At 35.6% G+C, this 20,969-nt stretch overlaps 1 protein-coding gene across 3 annotated transcripts in view; it reads left to right on the plus strand.

Moving 5' to 3' along the window:
* The first annotated feature begins 2,288 nt into the window (after positions 1–2,288).
* The window catches only part of LOC128552785 (uncharacterized), a 37,541-nt gene continuing 18,860 nt past the window's right edge, over positions 2,289–20,969 (plus strand). The window contains exons 1-5 of one of the 3 annotated variants that reach the window (XM_053533847.1): positions 2,289–2,673; positions 12,375–12,544; positions 13,865–13,966; positions 15,583–15,802; positions 20,114–20,969. In XM_053533847.1, the coding sequence (XP_053389822.1) occupies positions 12,445–12,544; positions 13,865–13,966; positions 15,583–15,802; positions 20,114–20,969 (1,278 nt within the window). In that variant the 5' untranslated portion in view covers positions 2,289–2,673; positions 12,375–12,444. Of the gene's footprint in view, positions 2,674–12,374; positions 12,545–12,651; positions 13,121–13,864; positions 13,967–15,582; positions 15,803–20,113 lie in introns of those variants that run through there. The other 2 variants (XM_053533848.1, XM_053533849.1) reach the window with 2 other exon arrangements.

The following is a 20,969-nucleotide window of genomic DNA, read 5'->3' on the forward strand; positions in this document are numbered from 1 at the left end:
TTTGTTACAATTGTCGTCTGTATATGAAAAGGTTTCTTGCTTTTTTGACTTATTCAGATTGCATATTAAAATGAGTACTTGTTTGCTTTGATATATTTGTTATAAATTATTTAACTGATTTATTATATATGAATATTTTTCTTTAGTTTGGTATGCAAATATTGAACTCAGTTGAAATCTGTTTTATTATATATATGCTATATAATGACTGAATCTCATTACACTGAAATGAAGGTACGCTGCATACAGTTTATCAATGTGATATGACTACGGTCAAACTTTGCTTATGAAACAGAAATATTGAAATAATTATAATTATATGTTTTGCTTGACCTTCACATTTTTATTGGTGTGACGTCATTGTCAAAAGATTCATGAATAGCGAATATGCATTTGTTAAAGCGGGATCAGTTGGCCTATTTTAGAAATAAATAAAAATAATTAATAAAAACATCCTTTAATTGATTTTTTCTCATGTATTCTAATCAAACTTGATTTGTAGCATCTTTATTAGGCCCGCAGCCAACTTTGTTCAGCTGGGACATTTAACCCCTTTTAGGGGCTGCTAGAGCTAAAACTAGAAATGCCTTTATACAGCGTCTCATGAACAGCTTGGTGGATCTTTGTCATACTTGGTCTGGAGTATCATTACAAGGTTCTCTTCCAAATTTATTTATATAGGAACTTGGGCCCTATTAGGGACCACTATAGCTAAAAGTAGATATGCCTTTCTTCGCATTAACCACTAAAATGTAATGGATTTTTATCAAACTCGATGTGTAACAATATCGTAAGGTCTCCTGCTATTTTGTTACAAATGGGGATAGGGACCAATTTAGCTAAAAATATAAACACGTTTAATGACCTCTTCTTATGAACCGCTTCATGAATCTTCATCAATCTACTGCTGTAATTATTCGTCTAAGGATAAACGAAACAAAATTGCAACCCTACGAAACCTTTGCGAAAAAATAAAAGAGAACCATTTAAATTGTTAAAATGCGGTGTTTAGTTTTGCAGTTTGAAAAATGTTAGATGAAAGATGAATGTTAGATGAAAAATTCATAAACTTCTTTCCTTATTACAATTCGCTGACCATCATTTTTAAAGATATTTCTTGTTTAGTGAATATTACCTGAATGTTAGAAAAAATACAAATGATATGAAAAATTCAATACATCACCATCAAAACGCGTCCATTGTAGGTCATTCTCGGCCAATTCTTAATAACAAAGCTTTAAAAATGAAAAAAAAAAAAAAAAAAAAAGAAAAAAACTGCGAAGGAAAATATAACCTTGACTGGTGAAAAACAACCGCAAACAGCGCCCTGTTCGCACGTAATTATACCACCGATCAACGCTTACGTTGAGACTGGGTGGCAAAGTTCAAGTTTATTAAACTCTCAAACGTCAAAATCAAACTATATATAATAAAATAATGTAATCGTTAAAACTGCGTCGTCTGATTGAAGCTATTAATAGCTAAGACGGTGCGCATGCATATCTAACTGACATAATTATCATATTTGTCTATAGGAGAGATCGTGTTTGTATACAAATCCCTTGTATTTTCTATTTTTAGAACTGATAAGACAAAGATCGGGTGGGCAGGTATAAAACAAGCAATTTATTGATTACTTTTAATTATCATTTTGAAACAAAATGGATTTATTATGAACGCTTAACTTACAGTATTTTTTCTAAAAGCTTGGAGCATCGCTACGCCGCTATTAAAATCATATGTCATTTAAAACGGTCATTCATTTTAAAAAGATATTTAAATGAGAAAATATGAAAAACATTTGAATCATACCATATTTTGACATAAAGAGTCAGGCATTCAATCATTTTACAAAAGTTAGTATCTAACTTGATATATACACCGTGGGGAATCACATGATCAAAATAATCTCTAAACCAAAGTTGTATTTTGAGGTACATGAATAAATTCACTATCATGATAAGATACGAAATTTAAACATAGCCTATCATATGAGTAATAAAAATTGTTAAATTATCATGTAATTGACCATAATAATAGATATCCTGTAATTACAAACACTAAGGAAAATAAAAAGTATCAGTTTCTTGAAGTGTTCCAGATAATCAGAAGGTGATTGTGATTGAAATATATGTAGTGTTATGATAGATACGTGTTGCCATATGACAGGCTGTATTTTAGATTTACAGCAAAAGCTGTTTCATAATTATCCCATATTATTCATATATTTATTTTGGTTTTGAGATTATTTTGATCATGTGATTCCCCGTAGTTTAGATGGGTCAGTCGTGTTGTTGCACTTATAAAATAGACTGGCCCGGATTATAGGTTGGTCAGGACTACGGACATGTATTGAAATACCATTGAAATATTTCTATAAAATGTTTCTCATCCGCTTCTTCCCCTTCCGTTTGGATCCGTCTATGTTTATATTTTATGGACTGTTTGTTAATTTTATGGACTGTACGTTATTTTTGTATACAGTTGAGTGATAAAATCATAAAATCAATCTGAATATGACTACCCCATTGAAAATAAACTCGTGTAAAAGCTAGGTATGTTCAAAGGTCAGTGACGAACTTCTTCCTGAATAAACAGTTATCAGCTGAGTGTATTAATTTCATATCGGAACCATAAAAGCAGTAGGCTGTAATACCAGACAAATCTAACAAGGTATGTAATGTTTTAAGTTTGGTGTTTTAAGGTTGATTCATATTAACTAAACCGTAGCAAATTCACATATCTATAAATAGAAATCGAAACTGAATGAGACTGCTTTTTAGGGTTAAACAGTGTATTAATTATATAGATATAAACATAAATATGAATTGGCATTTCATAAAGTCGTTCTTCTTAGCCTCCTACTGAAAGAAAAAGCTAACTTTAAACAACAATGTATCTACTACATGTGTACTAAAAAATGACATCACCATTTTGTATTTAGCTCGTTTAATGAAAGTAGATAAACGTCGCTTGAAGCAATAGTTTGCAACTATGTCCATCTACACAGAAACATTAGACTGATTATATAATTAAAAAACTTAAATACAACCAATCATTATTTTTTGCTAGGTATATTAGATCCAACTGTCACATTTAAACATGAACAATTGCTTAATAAAGTTTATGTAAACATAAAATGAACAAGTTTATGTATATTATGCATTAGGATTTAAATGCTATGTTTAAAATGGTGTATATTATGTATAGATAAACAGTGTAAACGTGTATAACCTCTAAAAATAGCTGTTTTTCAACAATCAACATTTCACGAATCTAGTCTTATATGCAACTTAATTTTATACATATATAGTAAAGTTAATGTGAGCTCAAATATCCAACCGGGCAGTCATTAAGCGTATTTTGCACAGGAGGAGTGATTTATAAATAGCTCCTTGAGCACAGGGGTAAGCAGTTCTGTTTATCACACGCGTTAATCTGGTAGAAAAATAGAAAAACAGAATTATCAACTTATTAATCAAACTAAATAATACATCAAATTACAATTACATTTTGTAAAAAATGTAAGAATTGGTAAGCACATTTGTATCCATAAAAATGGTTAATTTCCCGCCATATGTCAAATGAGTATAGTGAGCCAGTGAGTTAATTTACCTGTTGAAATGTAGTTGGTTGATGGGAAGGCCATAAACTTCCAAGATCTGTCAATCAATAGTGCTGGTAAATTTGAATTTTTGACTGTTATTCATTTTTTTCTGAAAATGATACTTCTAGTAAGCTATTGAGCTTAAAACTGTCAGGCTTTGTAGCTGACATATCAAACAATTATCATGCCAAATTTCAGTCAATATTTTAGGTTAGTATTTACATAAATTCATGTTTTGTACTGCTGTCTGCACAAGCAGACAGCTCACTGAGGTCAAGAGAAGTGGCTATTTTCCTGCTCATCTGCCTTTTTATACTTTTACCACGGCCTTGAAATTCATTTGATGAGAATTTTATGCTTTGTAACAAATATCTAAATACAAATGTATAAGATATTTTAGTGAAATATGCCCATTGAAAATCTTTAAACATTTTGTATTTACTTCAAATGTAGAGAATTTCCATCAAATATATACAACTTTACTAAAATTTCATAAAGCGTTATAATTATGCTGGATATGATAAATGTTAGTGCAATTATTTGATCTCTCGTTCAATATTTTAAAAATGCTAAGCATTCACGTGAATATCAAGCGCTCAGCAAGTATATAAGATGCACATGAATATTTTGTACAAATAGTATTATATTACTAAGTATATAACGTACTAAAACTATACATTTAATATTGTATCATTTTTAATCTTTTACTTGAAAACGAATGGGCAGAATTACACCAAACTTAACAGGAATGATCCTTGGCTAGCTCACTTTCAAAATTGTTCAAAGAATTGAATTCCATGCAGAACTCTGGTTGCCATGGCAACCGAAAGGAAGAACTTTAAAAATCTTCTTGTTCAAAACCGCAAGTCATAGAGCCTTGATATTTGGCATGTGACATCATCTAATGGTCCTCTATGAAGATTATCCAAATTGTGTCTCTGTGGTGAAAAGAGGCTCCGCCCCGGGTGTCCCAAGTTTTACATAGATTTATATAGGAATAAAACTTTAAAAATCGTTTTGTCTGAAATCACAAGACCTAGGCCTTTGATATTTTTGTATGTTGCATTGCCTAGAAGTCCTCTACCAAGATTTTTTGAATTATGCCTCTGAGTTAAGAAGAGGCCCCGTCCCAGGGGTCAAAACTTTTACATAGACTTATATAGGAAAAAAACCTTTAAAAATCTTTTTGCCTGAAACTGCAAGGCATAGGCTTTCGATATTTGGTGCGTTGCATTGCCAAGTGTTCCTCTACCAAAATTGTTTAAATTATGCCCCTTGGGTGGAAAGAGGCCCTGCGCTAGGGAGTTTAAAGTTTAACAAAGAAATAATGGTTATAAGTGGTTATGTGTATAATCAAATAACTGTAGTTGCCGCGAGGTGCATCACAGATCGAAATTACATTTCTAACTAGTTTTGAGTCTTATGCCAGCACGAAGACATAACTTGCGCAATTTCAGTTTCAAGCTACACCAGATGATAAACTTTCAAAGTTTTAAAATAGTCTAAGTTATTTCAAAATATCATTGAATTTCATAATTTCGATCAAAATTTGTTATTCCAAAGGCGAATTTCGACTTGATATTAAACTGAATTGTTTGAAGTCGAATATCGATCGAGCTAGCGTTGAATGCTGAGCCAATACATCAAAGTTTGATAAGCTAAATTTGCTCAAAATTCAATGTCAGCTTGATATTTGTCCTTTCGGAAATTTGAATTTCAGTCTTTTAATTTGCCCAAAATATGCCGCCTCTGAATTCTACTTTTTGAAATGTTTAACCTCTTTTCTTTCATAGGCTCAGAATTTAATTCAAGCTTAAATTCAGTTTATTTCTTAGATTTCATTTTCGACATACTGGCTCGAATCTACCAATGAAACTATTAATTTCGAGCTTCGAACTAGTTCTAAATTCATTGCGCTTTTTAAATTATGAAGTTTGCCCCTCAAGCTGAATAAGAGTGCCTATTGACTGTAAACAAGATGGAGGGTATTATTATCATTATTATTGATCGCGGCCGAGGACGCGATCATATTGAATATGTAAAGTATATGCGCGCTGGGGAAAATATTTCATGATGGACCTGTGAATTCTTTACTTATAGGTGAAACAGGTCTCATAAGCGTAAATACGACTAGCTTCTACTTATTATAAAACATACCGTACGATTTGTTGTGAATTAACTGTTGTTGTACTTTTAGTAGTTCAACCGCCACCCTTGTTTAAGAGCAACATTTAAAAAACACGTTTTTATCTCATCCTCAAGTAATAAGTAAGTAGACTCGCCCAGTTTAATCAATCTAGACGCATAATCTAACTCTATACATAAGAGCGCTTACTTCACCCGATTTACATTCGGAACATTTTCACGCGTTTCAGGCTTTATCGTATGTTTAACATGGGATTTTTGAACCGTCCAAAGATGTTGGAAATGTTTGTCTCATTGTTTATTTTTTTTAATAAAAATGTTACTACTTTCATTGTCTACCACTTTTTTTTCCACCCTTGCCTGAAAAAACAGTAATGGGTTTGTACACTGTTCAGACAATTGTGCTCTGTTGAAATTTAACCAAACACAAGTTTACCTGCATAAACAGAAAGCATGATATGTCACCATGCGCGGATCCAGAGGGGTGGGGTGGGGGGCGGGGGTACGGACCCCCTCTGGAAAATCTTTAAAAAAAGAAAGAAGACAAGAAGGAAAGAAAATGTTTTTCGAAAAAGGCAACATTAAGACTGCATGTAAAGTATATGCGGCTGCTGCTACATACGACCCCGACATAATTCATATTATTTATCTAAAAGAAACTAAGAATTTTACCTTCAAGAAAGCTTGATTTTATCATTTCCCCAAATTTAACAGGTTAGTCCATAAAACTGTCCCAGAATGCAAAAAATGAAGTGCTATATTTCAAAATTTCCAGAGGGGGTGGGGGTGGGGGGTGGGTGGCAGGTGATCGGACCCCCTCTGAGAAAATTGGCTGTGTCCGTGCATGGTCACTATACCTGTCCAGTACTGGACATTATGGTAAACGCTTCTTTCCACTTTGAATACTGTCTGCGTAATATCGTTACTGTATACAAATACAAAAACGATTTATGGGAGCAAGGAACAGTTAATTTGAAAATTTCACAAATCTGCGCTGATACCAGTGCGAAAAAAATCATGAAAAAGTTTGAGCGAATGTAGACTTAGCGCTTCATTGTGTGACATTTTCAGCCTGCCGATTGTGTTGCTTCTGTGATAAAAACGAGTAAAACGCAAGTTTCAGGACACTAAATTTTTTGAGGCAAAATTGCCCAAACTGCACACCTTGCGCGACCTGTACCGTATTATCTGCAAATGACTGACCTAAAATACATGCATATTTTTAAAGCATGTGGCCAGACGAAAATAATGGTGGGAAGAAAAGTGTCTCATAACCGTTTACTTTTTCCGCTATTTTGAGCTGAATCTGGATGGATGAATGACCGTTCCCATTTCGTCTGAATTCCATTACCTCAGGTAAGACTTTAGACCCGGTCGTCTACACGGAGCTAGGAAATTCGATTCAAGTACATATTTACTTTACACAATAACTACTCGTACGCAGGAATCCTCAGTTCTATAACCATCATAAATAACCAGTTGACTATAAATGCCTTTAAAGTGCATCTGTCTATTTTATTTAAAAAACGTACCGGGCCAAATGCGAAACTGGCCCCTGCCACTTAAGCACACGTAACAAATCTTAACCTAAGTAACTGGCTAAAAGTGAGCATACGTGTGACCATCATTGGACAGGACATCAATTCGTTTTGTATGTACGTGTGTCTCACACAATAAAGCGAGAAAGAAAAATATTTTTTAAGGCTTTTCATTTTGTATATTATAGTTTAACACCTTTTAGCGATTATGTTTCTGTAAAGACGATACAAGATACTTTTATATTGTGATATATGTGTTCGTTCATGTCCATCATACGTCTATTTTTTCCCTGATTTCAAATGTATTTAAGCGTAGTGGCTTAACATGACAGTTGCTTTTAACCAATTTTCGAGTGAATAACGACTGTATGGATATCCTCGTACTGCCAAAATTAGATCACAAATTAAACTCGATTGGCCCAGGAAATGTTTTATATTTTACCTTATTTGACCTATGCAACAGTTGCGCGAGAACCATTTGTCCACATTGAGAACTACAACTATCAAAAAGATCTCTTCGTCGAAATGGAGATAAGAAAGGTAAAAAAATATTAAATTTTTGAAAAAAAAATCTAAATGGCTGGAATTTACTATGCCCAATATGCAATTAATAATCACCCTTTGCTTACTATAAAAACTGATTTGTTTACATTCCGTCTGCTTGAAATGCATATTTACCAGTGGCTCAATGCCATCGTATCAGTCCCGCAACGTATACTTACCGCAAAATGTTTCGCCAACATACATGACTATGTTTATCATTCATTTCCATCATTGGAATTAAATTGGATAATAACTGGATGCAATTCAAGAATACCTCTCCTAAATTTTGTCTTCTTCTAGCCTCCTGTATCTGCTAAATGAGGTCTTATGACACAGGTGACCTGACAAGAGCCTACCTAGCTGTCAAAAATAAGGAATTGAACATAAGAAAGGCTTCAGTAATATATCGTGTACCATATGCAACAATTGCGGGGGCCTCCGTGGCCGAGAAGTTAATGTAGCTGACTTTGAACCACTGGCCCCTCACCGATGTGTGTTCGTGCCTCAATCGGGGCGTTGAATTCTTCATGTGAGGAAGCCATCCAGCAAGCTTTTGAAAGAACGTTGGTTCTACCAGGGTGCCCGCTCGTGATGAAATTATGCACGGAGGGGCGTCTGGGGTCTTCCTCCACCATCAAAGCTGAAAACTCGCCATATGACTTATAATCGTGTCGGTGCGACGTTAAACCAAAAAAAAAAAACAAAAAAAAAAAAACAACAACACCTGCAGCTAGGATTGCAGGAAGGATCAATGTGGACACTGTCAAGGTGTGTTTCCACTCTTTAGTCAGGAGCAGGAGTCTCTGTTGGCTCAACACCTAGTGGTCTACGGTTATACCCGCCAGGAAACCATGAGCTTAGCCCCATGATTATGCCATTCAGTTAGACTACAAACAAAGGATGATAGATCTGTATCTGATGAATGGCTTTATAGTTTTTGGGACGCTGGCCAGAACTTGAATTGAAAAAACCAAGAGCATTGCAGATTGCCAGAGCAAAAAGTGCAACTAGACAGGCAGTTGACAATCATTTCACAGAGCTTAAAACAATTTTAGTGAAATATGATCTTGAAGACAAACCAGACAGAACCTTCAAAGTTAAAGAAATAGGACTGAATAATGACCTCAGGCCATCAAAGGCTGTCGCTTGAAAATTTTAAAGACACAGGCTGTAACTTCAGGCAAGTCGCAGACAACTACTCTTATTGGATGTGTCAATGGGATTGGACAGCAGGTTGCACCCTTTTTAATTTTCCCAGGTGCACACATGATTGATGGAAGGCTCTACTCAAGGATCAAGTGGCACCGCCTCATCAACTTGACGGTCAAGTACTAAAATTTTCTGTCAGTATTTGTTGAAATACCTTCCTTAACGTGATAATGATTAATGATTATGAGTTAGTTCTGTATGACGGACACAAGTCACACTGCTCTCTCGAGCTGACAGAATGTGCCAAGTCTCTGAAAATATATTGTTTGTTGTGCCGCCGCAATGTTCGCACATTCACCATCTCCTTGATTTGAGTTGTTTTGACCCATTCTAGGTTACCTGGAATTCTGCTTGCCAAAAGTACATGCGAGAGTCAGGCGAGCGTTTAATAACCAGGTATGATGTTATCTGTTACTTTTGCACTAATGTTAGAGCCTTTCTCAGCGGGGATTTTATTTACATTGTGTTGTTTAACATGTTGAAAATAGGGTAAGTGCGAGGTTGGCATGCCCTAAACGCGTTTAAACCCCCAGTTACCTTTAAATAGGTTATTGACCGTTCCAAGGCGGTGCCCCTATTTCCAACTAGTTATTCCTCCATCTCGTTTTTGTGTTGCGTATGTTGTCTTGTTTGATGCTGCCATTTATTTCCGTGTTGTATTTTGTGTTGCGTGTGTAGTATTTTTATTGTTGGTATTTTATTAACATTGTCTTGCCTAACCTGTTGAAAGTAGGATAAGTGCGAAGTTGGCATGCCCTAAACACGTTTAAACCCCCAGTTTCCTTTATTTAGGTTATTGACCGTTCCAAGGCGGTGCCCCTATTTTCAACGGGTTGTTTTGTCTGTCTTGTATTGTGTGTTGCGTATGTTTTCTTCTTTGTGTAAGAGTTTTTCCTCCGCCCCACTCCCCCTTTTGCCCTCTCCTTTCCCTTGCATTTACGCTACTTTTTGCATCCCCTCCCACTTTACTTTTAGTAAGTTTTCGTGGCTCCTCTTTGTTTTGGCAGCCGAATCCCAAGACGGTACTTGATTGTTTTTTCCTACTTGTGTGGGTGCATTTGTAAGCTTGTGAGTCTATAACGGTGCCCTATTGTTTTCTTATGTGTTGATTGTTCGTTTTTCTTTTATTCGGTTGATCGTCGTTGTGTGTTTACCTTTGGTACATGAGTATTTGCGCTATTGTGGTTTACGTTGAAGTGCGACTGTTTTAAAGAACATGGCATTCCCTTGTATATTCGTCCTTGTTCGACTTTCCCCTTCGGATTCCTCCCCCACCCAGACCCCATTTCGCCCCTTACCAATTCCTTCCCCTTTATCAATATTTAGCTTATATTAATATGTACTTGTTGGATGTTTGAAGCAACCCGTCTGAAATATGTTTTCATTAAAGCTTCTTTTTGTTGTGGGCCTACTATGTAAATGCATGGCTCTGGGGCTGTGTTTTTGGTGCTCCGTGCTTCCGAGAAATCTACCCTTACCTATTATCTTTTGTCAACTAGTCTGTAAGGTATATTCGTCTACCCTCGCTGTGACAGATATTGTTGCTGCAGCTTTTGAGAGATGCGGAACCCATCCATTCAATTCTGCAGTTGTCAGTGATTTAGTAGTTGCACAAGCCATGACCTTCAAATCCCAGAATCCTCCATTCACAGAAAGAATAGGAAACGCCAGATCAGATGAAACCTTTTATTGTGTAAAGGTGGCAAAATTGTTGAGTGTTTCTTTTTTAGCAGTTCAAACTGTTAAAAAAGAAAGAAACACCGTCAGCAAAATGATTGTCGAAAAAAAAGTCAAGGACACTAATAATCAGCAGAAAACATGTGACAAGAGAAAGAAGGCAACTGTAAAATCCTTGGCTAGTACATCCGGTTTTCCAGTGAAAAGGGGCAGGGAATTGTAGCATGCTGCTATTATACTTAACAGCTACAGTGAAGAAGAAATTGGTGAAGAGGAAAATGCATAATTTGAGGTTCTCCTCTGACACAACAGAATTCCGTACATCATTATTGTAAAGTGGGGTTGTTGTGGCAGGTGAAATGGATGGGTCAACCTTGCTTTCTGCGCCTTAGTGGGATATTTGATGTGTGGTGCTCCATTTCTGTGCCCAAACTGTGAACACATAGAAAATGAGCAGTAAACTAAAGACAAAACATTTTGTAAATATGTTTAAGACTGTAACAAAAGTGATAAAATTCCATTTGTTTCTTTTCGAAAGTGACACTTTTTTACTTGTGACAGTTCAAAGTTTTATGCAGCGCCTTTTTATGTATGCAGTGTAATGAAAACACACTGATTACAGGAGTAGCTTCCCTTGATCGAATATAGGTCATGACCATGGAAATTATACAAAATGACACCGGATAAACTTTTGCCAATTAAAAAAGACATTTTTTTTGTGAGTACTAATTTTATACCTTAGATTTATGGTGAAAATGGTTACTTTTTACAATTTGATCGTTTGCGTTTAAATGTTTCTTTTTATGAAAATTAGCGCGTGACGAATTTCGTTAATTGATCGAATATTGGCAGTACGGGATAGTCTAAAATGTCGTTTGTCGTATCTAAGCTGGTATCATATCGTTATACTTCGCTTAATTTTAATATGATAAGATATAATTTTCTTTATATAAAGATAGGACAGTTTTAAAAAGAAGAAGAATGTATAATAGTAGATTTATAAATGTTTTAGATATTCAAGTCAAATTAAATAGGGTTAAGGTCAATTGAGGTTCCCTTTATGATATATGATTTTGACCGAAGAAGAATGTTATTCTTGATAGCGTCACGAAAAGACGTATTACCCTCAAATACAATTATGATAAATATCTAACCAATACATCGCTTTATGTTAGCCATATGAAAGAAATCAATAATCGATTACCTAAAGAAGTTCGGGTTTCACCGTTTATTAGGTGCTAAGTAAGACAAATTGAAATGCAAAATATCCTAAGAATGAATATGCCTATTGGTAGGACAGACCCTAATCTGAATATACACAGATGTGCAGCGGTATAAACAACAGTCATACTAGCAGACAATATACAATAAAGCAAACAATATTTTACTCGTAGGCTACATGAATAGTAAAGGTATTTTTATTGTATTGGCTCTACGATCAAGTCTGTATCAATTTGATACATTTCTTTAAAAGATTTACAAAAATAGTTAAAGGTTTTTTAACTGGTTATGGTTAATATGTTAACGTTATTCTGTCGTTGGATTATATAATGAAGATTGCTTAATCAGTTTTATATGGGTAAATGTTTGTTTATTTCGTATACTAAAGAAAAGTTATTGATGTTCTTTAAGTAATCAAAAGTTTTTTTTTTCAGGTCTTCATATGTTGTCAAATCAGATAAATGCCGGGAAAATGAATACAGATCATGGGAATAAGAAAAATGTATGTCAGTAGTAAGATTAAAACAAACGAATACTGTGGAAGAAATGAAATTAGACACTGAAGAAACTCCCCATCCTCCTCAGTTGTTGCCGCCTGGTACAAGTAAGCATACATTATAGTTAGTAAGGAGAGATTTATAATGAGAAGAGACGGATTAACAAGATTAACAAGAACATATAACGGAAAAAGTAAAAAGCAAAAAAAAAAAAAAAAAAAAAAAAAAAAAGGGAAAATATGTCAAAAATGAAAATATCTACCAACATTTTCTTTTTTCATGCTGCGTGGCCTGTAGTCTCCACATTGTTATCCTAATAGATATAATAAACTCGGTGAAAATTACATTGCATAGCTCAGAAATGTAAAGACTTTTTTTTAGTCATTTACTAAAGTTAACCAGGTAATTAAGTTGTTAATGTTGTAAATCACTTGTCTACATTTCTTGTTGGTTCGAGCCCTGCCTAGGTGGTCATGTGAGCCATCCAGCTGGTTGCGTAAGGCCAGTGGTTCTTCCAGGTGAAATAATGCCGGGGTTGGGGCCTCTGAAACCGTCCCCTAAAATTAAAGCTGGAAAATTGGTATATATCCTGAGCTGTGTCGGCGTGACTTTAAACCTTAAACATACGGCATAAAGCTGTCATCAAGAAATGAGCCGTGTACAGGATAAAAGCAACATATCTGGTACATCTTTCTTTTCAATACATCAGTGTTTTAGTTATACTCAAGTTTTGTAAAATTACAGAGATTTATCTGCCTGTAAGCAAATATGACTCCTTCCTAAAGACATTACTTTTATTACTGTGATAGTTGTGTATACATGTAGAAACCCTTAACATTACTTGACATTCAAGTAGTGAAATATCTCTACCTATTGCGCAAACTGAAATGGTCAATATAACCATATCATCTTTACGGATTAACGTTATAGTTTTCAAATTGATTTTAGATAGGATACATGTAGGTATATAATTATGTTTAATTGACCAACCAAAACTAATTTGAAATCGAGCGTGTAACATTTTTGTTTTTGTTGTGTTGGCTATCCTATGAGGTTTCCATTTATTATATGTTACAATGTACTAAATAGCAATACGATAGAATCATTATCTTCTCTTTGATGGAAATTACAGCTAACTGACTTTAATCATATTATCCTTTTTTCCAGACATAAATGCTCCATTTAAAACAATAAAACTTGTCACTGTGGAAGGAATGCGCTAATACGCGCTAGTAATAAGCATTTTAAACATGTCAACGAAAGTGATTTCCAAGATTATCAATAATGCCCTGGTACTGCACTTTGTATACCATCCAAAATTATGTTTAACTTTTTCCTGTAAAAACAAACCTGATATCATGATCTGATACAAAAATCGTTTAAAAACTACACATTAAATGTTATTGATTAAAATTGTCATCTTTTAGCTGATGGTTCCGAGACTGACCTGGATTGGAACAGTCTATTCGCACATTTTGTGACAATCTTACCATCGAGAAACTACAAACTTTTCTTCATTAACCTCTTTTGTAAGTCTTTATGTAAAATATATTCCTGAACATACAAATTCATTTATGACAGTGTCTTCTGTATTCTTAAGAATAGTTTTTATTGGAAAACAAATACATTTTTAGCTGACCTGGGCTAAAGGCTCAGGGTGAGCGTTTGTGACCGCTCAATGTCCGTCGTGTGTCGTGTGTCGCCCGTCAATCGTCCGTCAACATTTTTATAAAAAAATCTACTTCTTGAAAACCACTAGGCAGAAGTACACTACACTTTATAGGAATGATCTTTGGGTGGCCCCCTTTCAAAATTGTTCAAAGAATTGAGTTCGATGCGGAACTCTGGTTGCCATGGCAACCGAAAGGAAAAACTTTAAAAATCTTCTTGTCCAAAACCACAGGTCATAGGGCTTTTATATTTGGTATGTAGTCATCTTGTAGACCTCTACCAAGATTATTCACATTATCCCCCCTAGGGTCAAATATGGCCCCGCCCTGGGGTCTCATGGTTAACAAAGACTTATAGAGGAAAATTTTTGAAAATCTTTTCGTCCAAAACCACTAGGCGTAGAGCCTCAATATTTGGCATGTGCCATCAGCGAATGCTGTTCTATGAAGATTGTTCAAATTATGCCCCTGGGTTGAAAAGAGGCCCCGTCCAGGGGGTCCAAAATTTTACATAGATTTATATAGGAAATGTTTTTAAAATCCTCTTGTCTGAAACTGCATGGTCTAGGCTTTTGATATTTGGTATGTTGCATTGCCTAGGGGTCCTCTACCAAGATTTTTCAAATTATGCCTTTTGGGTAAAAAAGGCCCTGCCCTGGGGTTCCCAAGTTTTACATAGACGTATATAGAAATAAACTTTTAATAAACGTCTTGACTGACAGTTCAAGGCCTAGGCTTTTGATATTTGGTAAGTAGAAATGCCTAGAGGCTCTCCAACAAGTTTGTTCAAATTATGTCCCTGGGTGATGAGCCCCCCCCCCCCCCCCCCACTACCCCCACCCCAGAGGGTCATTTAGTTTTTATATGAGTTATATAGGATAAAAACCTTAAAATATAATCTGATCATATGTCCTAGACTGTTTAATTATAATTACCTGATGACCCCAAATAATTAGCGGCCACTTGACTGTGACCTTAACATATTGACCTACTTTCTTGTTTTTTAAGATACAGCGTTGACATTAGAATGACATATATACAGTTTTTCACACCGATCTTAAAACTGAATTTCTGTGACTATGACTGTGACCTCCTGACTTATTTTATATTATTTTTTTTCGCATCAGTTTGACATTTCAAACTTGTAGCTCATATTACTCAGGTGAGCGATCCAGGGTCATCATGACCCTCTTGTATTATTCTATTTTATTATCGCAATTTAAATGCTTGAATGATTCTTGTTTGGTTGAATGGACATTTTGTACATTGATAGTTACTGTAGATCTGTTATATAATGTCCTGTTCTAATATTTTCTAGTCTTTTATTCAATATTACTCTAATAGAAATAGAAATGACTCAGAAAAGGTTGAAATGTTTTTAAGTAGAACCATTAATTGTTATGGAATTAAAACTAACGGGTTGTGCTCAATTATATGTTTTGTCTTCATACACATTTTCAATATTTTACGTACAGCTTGCACACAACATTGTCAAATAGATGGAAGAAGCTCTGAAGATATAATCGACGCAATTGAAATCCAACATAAGTATGACGCAACAGAATCGAAACTGTACGAATTACTAAGAGCATGGAGAGATTCAGCAGGTGCAGAAGCAAAAGTGGCGCACATAGAGAATACACTTCATCTAATGGGACAAAAGTTGTGTTTGGAAAAATTACAGACATATATGAGGTAAATAACATATTTTTAGTATCAAACGTAAGCGTTTAATGTCTTTTTATATAAAAATGACGTGTTGGGGGAGTGGGGGGGGGGGGGGGGGGGGGGGGGGGACATGTTGATACAGTGTTGTTCGTCTGTATGTCAGTCTTTTTTTCTGTGTGTGCGGATCAACACAAAACGTAAAGTGTTCAATACCGTGCTTAGTAGTGCATATCGTTGTCGTAATATTTCGGTCCATTGATTTCAGTGATGTAATGGTCTTTGATTTGTTAGCCCACCATCATCAGATGGTGGGCTATTCAAATCACTCTGCGTCCGTGGTCCGTCGTTCTTCCGTCCGTCCGTCCGTCCTTCCATCCGTCCGTCCGTTAACAATTTCTCGTTATAGCATCTCCTCAGAAACTACCAGGGGGATTTTGACCAAAACTTTGTCAGAATGATGTATTGGTACCCTAGTTGTGCCCCCCTGAAAATCAGACTGGTTCAACAATTTTTAGTGAGTTATGGCCCTTTGTTTATTTCTATAATTTACATAGATTTATATAGGGAAAAACTTTGAAAATCTTCTTGTCCAAAACCACAGAGCCTAGGGCTTTGATATTTGGTATGAAGCATCATCTAGTGGTCCTCTACCAAGATGATTCAAATTATTTCCCTGGGGTCTAATATGGCCCCGCCTCGGGGGTCACATGGTTTATATAGACTTATATAGGGAAAAACTTTTAAATACCTCTTGTTCAAAACCACAGGGCCTAGGGCTTTGATATTTTGTATGTGACATCATCTAGTGGTCTTTTACTAAGATTGTTCAAATCATCCCCCTAGGGCCAAATATAGCCCCGTCCCGGGGGTCACATGGTTAACATAGACTTATATAGGGAAAAACTTCGAAAATCTTCTTGTCCAAACCACAAAGCTTTGGCATTTGTAATGTAGCATCATCTCGTGGTTCTCTACCAAATTTGTTCAAATTATCCCCTAGGGTCAGATATGGCCCCGCCCTGGGGGTCACATGGTTCATATAGACTTATATAGGGTAAAGCTTTTAAAATCTTCTTGTCAGTAACCTACAACATTCAAATTTGGACCACATGTATGGTGGCAAGATGAACCTTGACATGAGTTGACCTTGATTTTGACCTAGTGACCTACTTTCACATTTCTGTAGCTATAGCCTTCAAATTTGGACCACTTGCATAGTTTTGTGCACTGAAAAAAACTTTGACCTTGACATTTACCTAGTGACCTACTTTCACATTTTTGAATGTACAGGCTTCAAATTTGGACCACATGCATAGTTTCGTGTTCCGCAATGAAATTTGACCTTGATTTTGACCTAGTGACCTACTTTCACATTTCTCAAGATACAGCCTTCAAATTTGGACACATGCATAGTTTTGTGTACTGAAACAAACTTTGACCTTTACATTGACCTACTTTCACATTTTTGAAGGTACAGGCTTCAAATTTGGACCACATGTATAGTTCTGTGTTTCCGAAATAAAATTTGACCTTGATTTTGACCTAGTGACCTTCTTTCACATTTCTCGAGCTACAGCCTTCAAATTTAGACCACTTGCATAGTTTCGTGTACCGAAATGAACTTTGACCTTAAGATTGACCTAGTGACCTACTTTCACATTTCTGTAGCTACAGGCTTCAAATTTAGACCACATGCATAGGATTGTGTATCGGAACAAACTCTGACCTTGACATTGACCTAGTGACCACCTTTCACATTTTTGAAGGTACAGGCTTTAAATTTGGACCACATGCATAGATTTGTGTTCTGAAGTGTAATTTGACCTTGATTTTGACCTAGTGACCTACTTTCACATTTCTCAAGCTACAGCCTTCAAATTTGGACCACTTGCATAGTTTTGTGTACCGAAATAAACTTTGACCTTAAGACTGACCTAGTGACTACTTTCAAATTTCTCAAACTACAGCCTTCAGATTTGATGCACATGCATAGTTTTGTGTACAAAGAACTTTGTCCTTGAAATTGATCTAGTGACCTACTTTCACAAGCTACAACTTTCGAATTTGGACCACATGCACAGTGTTGTGTACGGAAATGAAAATTTGACCTTGAGCTAATCAATAAGTCTTGAAATTTGGAACACTCAAAAATGGCACATTGGTGGGCGCCAAGATCACTCTGTGATCTCTTGTTTTAGTTTACATTGTCCGCGTAACTGCTCAGATACTACTAAAATGAATTTACACCAAATGTCATAAAAACGATCACTGCCACGTCTTTTTTGTATCTTAAACATTTAACGCTTCTGCGGTAATCAGCAGATTTATGTGCCTTTCTTGGTCAAATTGTTTAAATTTTTGACATTTTGCTTATACAATTGGGCAGATATCCACCAAATCTCAAAGGAGTTATCATTTTAAAGTCTAGCGCTTCATCACAGACGTGTTACGACACTTAATTTGTCCAATTTTACAGTGTTCACACTACTTCAAAAATATTATTGGGACCTAACAACTGATCAGTGTGAAATTTAGTTGAGCGTATCATTGGAATTTTACGACTAAATCACTTTTGATGGCGTTTTGACCCTTGATTTGTCAATATCTATGATTACAGTTATCACACAGAACTTTTAAAACTTTGTTGCTTGATTCATCAAATCACATGGACACCAGAGTAAAAATATCTCCTAAATGGCCTGTACGATTTAAAAAATAAGTTCACATAAATATTACCCAGTTTATTCTCACAAAAAGTTCAATTTATTCTGAATCATGAAAAAACATGACACGCTACTATCTTAATTTCAAATTATTTTATCTTAATTTTAGTTCTAGTGATTTCACTTATTATATGATAAAAACAAAACAATGTAATTTTAGATAAAGTTATGGGTCGTTACTCAGCTCACACTTATTTGAATTCAGGGTCCTTCGTTGCTGTGTGGTTGATGTCCCTGACATTTGATCAATTGCTTCTCACCAATGTGGGTTCAAGCTTTACTCAGCGCGTTGGGTTCTTCATATGAGGAAGCCATCCAGCTGACGTACGGATGGTCGATGGTTCTACCCAGCTGCCCAGCCGTGATAAAATTATGTACCGAGGGCCAGGGGTTTTCAAAACTGGAAATTTGCCATATGACATATAATTATGTCAATGCGACGTTAAAACTAACACAACAAGGATATTTTTGTTCACTAAATTTTCACTAGAAACATTTCTTAAATTTGATTTTTTCTATTCTGGTTGCATTTCTATAGATTAAATAAATATATTATGCCTAAGAAATATTGTATTTGTGTTGGATGTAACGTCACACCAACACAATTATAAATCATATGGCGACCTTCCAGCTTTTATGGTGGAGAAAGACCGCAGTTGCCCCTCTGTGCATTATTTCATCACCGGTCCACCTGGGTGAAACCACCGACCTTCCGTAAGCCAGCTGGATGGTTTCTTCACATGAAACATTCAACGCCGAGAGTGCGACTGGAACACACCTTGGTGAGGGGCAAGTGAATTAAAGTCAGCGACCTTAACCACTCGGGCACGGAGACCCTAAGAAATATCGTATATGCATTAAAATTGTGAAAGATTTGCGCAACAAGGACATTTTAGAAATAGATGAATTCCAAAATTCCAAAGTTATACGCTGTTTTAAAAATTTCATTCTTTTTATATGAAAGGGAGTAAATTACATTCTTTCATAAAAAGTAATAAAAATATATTCTAACAGGCATTTAATTCTAGGTAATGGGTCTTTTTGTTCCATGTTTTAACCTCTGACAAAATATTTAAAAACTGTAAATTGTCATAACATTTGCTAAAATGTGATTGATCATCTTTATAAACCATTGATCTTAAGTTGACGTCCTAAATGAACAGATACTGTATTTCGTTATTCATCATCTTCTATGATTAGAATGTTCCTTGCTATAAAGACATAAACAGTTTCTAATTCAGGTAGTATTTTCTGTTGTTATTCTCAAAGATTTTAGCGTTTATTTCCAGTTCTACGCTTTCTGTCATGAACAACAGACAACATTGGTTAATTGTAAGAGCCCGTCATAGGAAAGCATTTTTATCAAATTTCAGTGTATATTTTGATAATGTAAAGTAAACGTTGAGATTTACGTTCTCTGAAGTTTTGCACATCCTTGGGTAGGTTTCTTACATCAAGAACAAGGAAACATTACTACTCATTTAAATTCGTGTTGACACCAAATTTCGTGTTGTGCCTAATATAATTTTAACTCTTACTTTTTAACAAGATTATAATATCAGTTCTTATAAGTTGAGAGACTTAGTTCCTTTAGGTCCTCTTGTTTTAATTACAGAGATCCTCCAAAGTTACGAAAGCCATGCTATTCAAGTACGTTTGCATATCCGCATCGGATCATACCATTTACAAGTACAGTAGCTTTACCTCACAGTTCGTCCACAGTATGTGATCCGCACGTAGGTTTACGTTTTATGCCACGTTCCAGCTTGTTTGAGTTACATGACCATAGAATGCAGCCATGCCACAACACTCAGTCTTATCCATATCAAAATCAAAACTCAATCACTGGTGATATTCGGCAGTTACATACATTAGAAAATATGCCTTTGAACAGCTGTCTGACAAAACCAGCAATTATGCCCGCTGTTTCAACTATTCTATCTTATGAGTCGGAAAAGAGAACCCAGGACCGCAGAACAGATTCTTCCTCCTCTTCAGACGAATCTACAATGCTTCATAGAGTATCGCCAAAAAAACGTTTTAAACCGACGAAAATGTATCCAGAGCATTGTAGAAGGCTTGTTCCGTGGACTAAATTAAACACGGATGGTATTATAGATTTGCTAAAGACATGCTTTCCTTTAAAGTGGTATACGCCGACAATGGAACATTATTATCTTTTCCTATGCCATACTGTTTCGTGTACAATGGATGCTGCACAGAAGTCGGAAAAACAAGTGCTTTCACTAGAATATAATGACTACAGAGAGGCACATGTGCACAAAACAAAACGTGGAAATATGACCATAGTAGTCGACACCATACATGGGTGCATCAATCTTAACCAGGAACAGTGGGATTGCCTTAAACTTTACACGGATCATGCACGAGAAAAGATCTACAAAAGTTCGTTAATAGAAAGAAGCAAATACGTCTTTATCAAGTTTGACGGCCAGCCAGTTATTCAAGAG

The sequence above is a fragment of the Mercenaria mercenaria genome, unplaced genomic scaffold (genome assembly GCF_021730395.1).
Source record: "Mercenaria mercenaria strain notata unplaced genomic scaffold, MADL_Memer_1 contig_3153, whole genome shotgun sequence".
NCBI classification, from domain to species: Eukaryota; Metazoa; Mollusca; class Bivalvia; order Venerida; family Veneridae; genus Mercenaria; species Mercenaria mercenaria.